Source organism: Arachis ipaensis, chromosome B01 (assembly GCF_000816755.2).
Source record: "Arachis ipaensis cultivar K30076 chromosome B01, Araip1.1, whole genome shotgun sequence".
NCBI lineage: Eukaryota > Viridiplantae > Streptophyta > Magnoliopsida > Fabales > Fabaceae > Arachis > Arachis ipaensis.
Window position 1 is genome coordinate 128,649,767 of NC_029785.2, and position 8,340 is coordinate 128,658,106.

Below are 8,340 nucleotides of genomic sequence, written 5' to 3' on the forward strand. Positions count from 1 at the left end.
CAGGGTATGAAGACTAACCAACTAGAAAATAAGATAGAGGACCAAATCTATATAAAAGGTAGTTAAAAATGTTTTTGGCACTCACTTATTTTTATTACTTTTATTTTTTTATATTTATTCTGATTTAAATGTTAGAATATTTTTGTAGGTCATCCCAAATCAAAAATTATAAAATTTATCAACTCGGAGAATATCAAATTTTAAAATTTCAGATAAATAACAAATAATTATTAAATATGATTTTTTTTTTTTTTTTGATCTTTTTGTATGATGTGATCTGGTGTATTAAACGTATTTAATTTAGTTATATAAATTTCATAAATAATTGTTACAAATTTATCTATTAAAAGAGAGACAAGGGAACATAAAAAATGTTTTAATCGAGAAATAATACACTTACATAATAATATCACTATATTACTCCAAACCTTTTGATCCAAATAGACCAAGGAAGACTTGTTTTGATTTTAGTTGGTCAAAATCCTTGCTTCGACTCTACTAACGTTACAAGCAGGAAAAGGAAAGGTCTGCATGGAATCCACTTGCTTCTTGACTATCCATACAAGATACAACAATCCAACGTGACAGAGCACATATTGGATTTTGCTTCTTAATGTGTGGTCCTGTTAAGGGGCGTTTGAAAAATTTTAAAAATAATTTTATTTTTAATTTTTAATTTATAAAAAATAATAGTATTAATGTTGATAATTCAATAAACAATTTTACACGGTTTTCATTCAATATTTGAATTATGGAATTTGTTAAGTTTAACAGTCGCACTGATATACTTTTAGATTTCATGAAATGGATGTTTTATGATTTTATTGAATAATTAGTTGATTATTTGATTATTGATTAGTTCTGACTGTTCTGTTCTGATGTGTTGTTGTTGTGCTGATGTTTTGTGTTTTGTGATTTTTGTGCTGATGTTTTGTGTTTTGTGATTTTTTTGCATAGTGGTGTACTGCTGAAAATTGAATTGTGACCATTTTGTGTGTGTTTGTGTTTATGTTTTGCTGTTTTGTGACTTAATTATGCTTAGATGGTGACTGTCTTCATGATTTATTGATTTCAGTTTGTAGGATTTTGTGATTTCTTTGCCATTTGCATAGTGATGTGCTACTGGATACTGAATTGCTGCTATTTTATGTTTGTGTTTTACTGTTTTGTGACTTAATTATACTTAGATGGTGACCATCTTCATGATTTATTGATTTCAGTTATGTAGGATTTTGTAATTTTTTTGCTTAGTGATGTGCAGTTGGAAACTGAACTACTGCTGTTTTGTGTTTGTATTTCTGTTTTACTATTTTGTGACTTAATTATGCTTAGACGGTGGCTGTCTTCATGATTTATTGATTTTAGTTATATAGCATTTTGTAATTTCTTTGCGTAGTGATGTGCTGTTGGAGAGTTAAATTGTTTTGTTTTTTATTTTTTGTGTTTAAATTTTGAGTTTATACTTAAATAAGTTCATAAGCCTTTAGTTGATGATATTTTATGTAGTGTTTTAAATTTAGAAGACATTTTAAGATTTATATTAGACTAAATTATATTTTAAGATATTTATTTATTATTTTATTATAATTTTTTTTTCAGTTGAACCATGTTGAACCGGTTAGACCAATAAATCAATAAATCAGTAACTAAAACAGTTCGATGATCGGTCTGATTTTTAATACCTTGGGTTTACCAAAATACCATTATTACAAATCCAATTTCCAAGTCTGACAGCCCAAAATGCTGTGGAGCCCTTAGCTTCAGAGCAGGCTCAAGGTCCAAAACCTCGTGTCAACTCAGCACAATTTTAACAGATTTTTAAAGGAAAAACTACCAAAAGTACCCATTAAGTTTATGAATACTGACAAAAGTACTCATAAAGTAAGGAAATTGACGATGTACCCATGAAAGATGGGTTTCGTATAACAAAAGTATCCAAACCCTAATTTTTTGTTATTTTTTATTAAAATTCCTAAACTACCCCCACCTTCAACCTCAACTCCATCGCCACAAATCTCTCATTAATTTTCTACTCAACTCCATTGGCCTTTTCCTAGCCTTTCCCATCACACTCAAATCCGTCCTTCCCCATCCCACCCAAATCCTTCCTTCTCATGGCCTTTTTCATCGTACTCACAGCCTTCATTTTCTACTCTTGCTCCATCGTCTCCATGGTCTTCCTCGGTCACTTCGGAGACCTCTAACTCGCCGCAAAGCATCACCCACTTTCTCACGCAAGCCACCCTCGCTGGCACCCTCCTCCGTCTCGGCGTTGCCGGTGTCACCGCTACCTCCACCGCCTCCAACCTTTTCATCTTCCTCTTTGGTCTCGGTAACAAAGCAAAAGCAATCAGAGGTCTCTTTGATGGCAACATCAGCATTGGACTGAACAAGAGCTCCAGAACGCGGCTAAAGACGTGCGGTAGGCAACGGAGCTTCTTTCTGACGGTGGCTACGGTGCTGACACCAAATTGAATAATGATGTTATGTTTTTGGGGACAGATAAAATAAACTTTTATGGTGGGAGTTCTGGATAGTAGCGCAACAGAGGATTGCAATGCCAAGATTAACAATAGAATCAACTAATACCAATAAAGAATCAGAGAAAAAATCATATAGAAACAATTTTTAATTTGGAGAATTTTTTTGTGTGGAAAAATGTGGTGAAAAAATGAAAAAGAGCCCACCATACTGTATTTCTCTGCCAGAATCAAAGTCCTTTACCACCACCACCACCATTAATTTTGGCCTGATCTATTATAGAAGTAGTTTTAGACTCGATGACAAAGATTTTAAACATGTAAATTGGGTTATAGAAGATTAGAAAAGTGAGTTGAAGATGAGGGTGGGAATAATTTAAAAATTTTATTAAAAAATAACAAAAAATTAGAGTTAAATACTTTTGTCATATGAAACCATCTTGTGAGAATAATTTAAAAATTTTATTAAAAAATAACAAAAAATTAGAGTTAAATACTTTTGTCATATGAAACCATCTTTTATAGCTACGAAACATTAACATTATGTACACTTTTGGTAGTTTTTTTATTTTTAAATTCTTAAGATTTTTCGTATTCTAACCAACAAGAAGATAAGATAGAGAATCAAGTCTATATAAAGCAGAACCAAATATAACACTTATTTCTATCATTCCTATTTCTCCTATTCATTCTATTCGTTCTGACTTGAATATATTAGAATATTTTTGCAGGTCATTCCGAATCGAAAATCATAAAACTTATCAACTCGGAGAACATTGAATCTTAACATTCCAAAAATTCACAAACAACTACTAAATACGATAAATTTTTTGTCTTTTTGTACTATGTGATCTGGTGTATTAAACGCACTTAATTTAGTTATATAAATTTCATAAATAATGGTTACAAATTTATCAATTAAAAGAGAGACAAGGGAACATAAAAATTGTTTTAATCAAGAAATAATACACTTACATAACAATATCGCTATATTACTCCAAACCTTTTGATCCAAATAGACCAAGGAAGACTTGTTTTGATTTTAGTTGGTCAATATCCTTGCTTCGACTCTACTAACATTACAAGCAGGAAAAGGAAAGATCTGCATGGAATCCACTTGCTTCTTGACTATCCATACAATCCAACGTGACAGAGCACATATTGGATTTTGCTTCTTAATGTGTGGTCCTATTAATAATGAAAATTTGGCACACAATAATTATGGTGTTGTCTTACAGCATCTCAACCGTTTAAGTTCATCAATCAGAGCCGTCAAATTATTGTAAGACGATCCACCTTCTTGAACGGCAACTCGAGCCTTCTTCCCAAACTCCTTTGTGCGCCCTCTGATTTCTTGAGCTTCATCGCCACCGTCCATCAACCTCCTGAGGGCCCTCTCAATGTCTTCTCTTCCAACCAACTTCTCTCTCTCCCCAAACCCAATAGTCCCCCACTCATCCGCCCCAACCTCCACTCCGATTCCACGCACATCACTTACCAGCTTCTCATTATAGAATTGTTCACCATGCACCGGCCACGTTATCATTGGCACCCCAGCACTAACGGCTTCCACGGTGGAATTCCACCCACAGTGGGTAACAAACGCTCCTACAGCAGGGTGTTCCAATATCAGAACCTGCGGGGCCCACCCTCTTATAATCATTCCCTTCTTTGAATTCCTTTCCTCAAACCCCTTTGGCAGCCACTTCTGTTTCTCTTCCTCTTCCTCATTCTCCTTTCCCTTCTTCTCCGGCACCACCCACACGAACTCGCAACCCGATGCTTCCACCGCGCATGCTATCTCATAAAGCTGGTTATCCGGGAAGCAGCAGAGACTCCCAAAGCATATGTAAACCACCGAATTTTGTTTCTTGGAATCGAGCCAGCTCATACACTTGTGAGCGCTCAACACGCTCTTCTGTCCTCTCTGCGCTTTTTCTTCAACGGTTCTGTGAAGAAGACACGCAGGTCCAAGATGCCATGCCTTGTGTCCCGTTGTTCTCTCGTAGTACTGGATGTACTCTTCTCCGTCGAGCTCTGCGAAGTTGTTGACTATTAGTCCATTGCTTCTGAGCTCTATCTCTATCATCGCATCCAACACCTCTTTTATGTTCGTTGGCGGGGCTGTTTTTAGAGTGACAGGGTGAGGAAGACCGTGGAGGAGAAACGGTGGAGAAGCATCGAGAGGAATAGGATGAGCTTTCAGTGATTCAATGGCGCAGAGGGAAAAGAGGCAGAAGCCATTGAAGGCAAACCTTGGGATGCGAAGCTTGTTAGCCAAGTCGTCCACCCACGGGAACATGAAGTCGCCGACGATGCAATCCGGTGGGTGGTTCCCCACGAAGTCCTCAATAGGGTCGCGGAGCATGGTGGTGGCTTGGTAGACCTTGTAGAGGTTGACCATGTCGGTTACGGTGGAGAGGCTCTCAAGGCCGTCGGGAAGGCCTACCTCTTGGGAAGGGAAGTGGACGGTGTGGACGGCGAAGTTGGGGTGGTGAGGAATGGAATTGCGGATGATTTGGGAGTTGGCAGGGGTGGTGATGATGGTCACGTGATGACCACGTGAGGCAAAGAGTCTTGCTATGTCGCAGTGAGGGATCATGTGACCGGCGGCAAGGAAGGGGATGAAGTAGATTTTGAGTGGCTGCTCTTCTTCCATTATTTTCGCTACCGGAAACTTCTTCCAAGCTTTCTTAGTTTCTCGTTCTTTTTTCAATTTCGCTTTCCCTTCAACTTCAAGTCGAAGCAACCTTGATGCTTAACAATTAACATATATACCATATGGATTATGGAGGATGACGTTTTTATCGAGATTGGAAAATTTTATATTCTCAATTATTTCCTATGATTATATAAGGTTTCATATATCTAGATATTTTTGTTCAACAACATATAGGGTACAGCATTTCGGTGTTCATTATTATTGTTGAATAATTTTATAACAAAGTAATATGTAATAAAGTGGAAGCCTATGGATAGCAAATTTTATAATTTGTAGTTATTAATTAGTTATTATTAGTGATTTTAATAATGTGAAATTATATTTTATAGTATAAAATTATTTATATTTTTTTATCATTAAATACTGATCAAATTTTAATAAAATTATTAATCTCATAGACTTTCTCATGTAATAAATTTGGCCTTCCATTTTTTAAATCTACATCTCAAATTTGTTGGAAGTTAACAGAAAGACAAAATGCATCATTATTCATAGCCTCTAATAAGCAACATAATAGTGTTAATTATTTTACTAATTACTATTATTTTCTACAGACAGCAGAATCTGAAAAAAACAAAAGCAACAGCATAAGTTTGAAAAATGTGTTGTGTTCAACGCCCGTCACAAAGCATGACAATTTTGAATATGAAAAGACAGCAAATTAAAAGTATCAATTTTAAAGTTGGTAGTGTCGGGGATTACAAGAATGATTATTCTAATTGGTATCGAAGAATTTTCAGAAGTAAGTCCCATTAGGAAGACAATAAAGTACGTATATATTATATAATGGCTACAATAGACTATTTATTTTGGCCCAATTTAAATTAAAAGAATAAATTAATTTTAATTTATTTTAATTTCTAATGGGCTGTTCAGTTTTAATTTATTCTACCATCAATTTATTCCAATTTCAATTTTTTTCCCATTAACCCAAATCCTTTTGGCTCTCACGGTTAGCCTCTCCCCCCAAAACCCTTCCATTTGTTTCACAGATCCCGGACGCCGTCCAGCCGTGTGCGCCGAAACCTGCAATCCCGGACGGTGACACTTCTTCGTGAGCATCCTTCCTTGCTAGCCTCAGGTCCTTCGCCCTGTTGCCATTACACATCTCATCGTCACTGCAGCCCAGCCTCCGCGTGCAACGCCTTCGACCCGAACTGTAGCCGTCCCCGCGAACCGAGCAGCAGCGCCCATTCTCCTCGCTCGAACGTCGTGGTCTCCAGCATCCCCGTCACACTGGTCGCAGCGGAGGATCCGAGCCTAGAAATTTCGCCTTCTGATCGTTGGCCATTCCCTGGGACCACCACGAACATCATAACCAGAACTATGCTAATCATCCACGGTGAGTGGGTTGAGTTGTTCATTCACGATTCGTCATCGTTGTTGCATGTTGTACTATAGACAGATTTTGCTACTGATATGATTGATTCTAATAGGTAAGAAAGCATTAGGTGCAATTTTAGTATCCTGGAGCATGTGAAATATGATGTTGGTTGAGATTGTTGTAATTGATTTAACTTTAGCGCAGGAATGGTCGAAAAAGTTTGGTAATCTTGTTGATATAGCAGAAAAATTTTAAATTTTTTCCCTCTCCGTGCGGACCTTTTCATGCAATGTGACGTAAACTAGCTGATCATTGTTGATGTTTGGTTGATACTTATTGGATGGTTACTTTAGTAATGTGTTGGATGGTTGTTATTTATCAATGTTTTGAGCTTATTTACTTGGATGGTTACTTCAGTATGTAACCGGATGGTTGATTTTGATAGATGATGTTTATACAGGAAAATTGGGGGAATTGATTTCAATGATCATGAATGCTAGGTTCATGATATTATGTTGAAGGCTTCCTTGAATATATTTGATGTGTTTTATTTTTCTTTCAGCTTTTATTTGGTTTGTGTTTGTTAAGTAAACAAATTCATTCAAGATGCTCAAATCGGATTATGATCTGAAGTGGATAGCTAATTTATGATTTATTTATTCGCATGGCTTTTTCTGGATGAAAAAATTGCTTTTTGGGGCTATCAAGTTGATGCATTGTGTGAAAATAGTTTACATTGATGATTGGTGTGGTTGTAATTGACGGCTGTGCTGCTCCACTTAGTACATTGATAATTTTCGTAAGCCATTTAGATGGTCGTTTTAGTAGAGTATTGGATGGTTAGTTTTGCAAGTTTTTCTTATTTTCAATTTTGCTGTACAACATTTTTCAATTCCTTCTATATTGCTTTTGTTTATTTACCCAAAGCATTACCTGAAAGCTTTTATTATTGTTGTGTAATTAAAATTAAATAATTTTCTTCCCAGGCTTGGACCACCAGATTTTCACCCTCGGACGCCAAATTGCCCTGAGGAGACTCTAACAAGGAAATATCTACTATCTGGATATAAAGAAACGGTTGAGGGGCTTGAGGTACATAATTATATTCTGCTGTTTTGTTCATACCAAATTTGATTATGTTTTTATTTATTATTTTTCACTCATGGTCCCGGCTATAGGATTAGGATAAGTATACAATGTTCACTATTTTTTTTGTGTGCTTCAAGAAGCTAGAGAAATCTCACTATCCTAGGTTCAAACTTTTAACAAGATAGTTGTCCTTAATTGCAAGGAGGTGAATCCCTTTCCTCTAGTGTTCATTAGATATTCATTTTCACTCTGTTTATTTTGGTTTCTCTAAATTTACAGCACAATATCCACTTTCTATTTTTTGTATTCATTCTTTCATTTGAAGCCTTTTTAGTTTCAGATTAACTCTTGTATCTTTCATCTTTTCTCCAGGCTATTAGAAAATATCTTTGGGCCATCAATGAATCTCATGCTCAAAAGAGAAACGTAACTTTAACTGTGTCTTTTTTGTATTTTATCCTTTCTAAACATTCTGTTTTATTATGTGTTTTGATGGCTGGTCTTTATCATAAATCTTGGGCTTATTTAATTGGATGGTTACTTCAGTATGCAATCGGATGGTTGGTTTTGATAGATAATGTTAATACAGAAAAATTGGGAGAATTAATTTCAACGACCGTAAATGTTATTTTCATGTTATTATGTTGAAGGCTTCTTTGAATACATTTGATGTGTTTTATTTTTCTTTCGGTTTTTATTTAGTTTGTGTTTGTTAAGTAAACATT

General features: G+C 35.6%; 1 protein-coding gene across 1 annotated transcript; it reads right to left on the reverse strand.

The window, feature by feature from the left end:
• Positions 361 to 5,434, reverse strand: LOC107637905 (UDP-glucose flavonoid 3-O-glucosyltransferase 7). The gene is made up of 2 exons (XM_016341159.2): positions 3,659 to 5,434; positions 361 to 618 (listed from the first exon to the last, which is right to left on the reverse strand). The coding sequence occupies exon 1, from the start codon at positions 5,137 to 5,139 to the stop codon at positions 3,700 to 3,702; it is 1,440 nt and encodes a 479-aa protein (XP_016196645.1). The 5' UTR covers positions 5,140 to 5,434; the 3' UTR covers positions 361 to 618; positions 3,659 to 3,699.

Bases quoted from the DNA above. Each gene is read 5' to 3' on its own strand.
- LOC107637905 (XM_016341159.2), bottom strand. From the start codon at position 5,139: ATGGAAGAAGAGCAGCCACTCAAAATCTACTTCATCCCCTTCCTTGCC.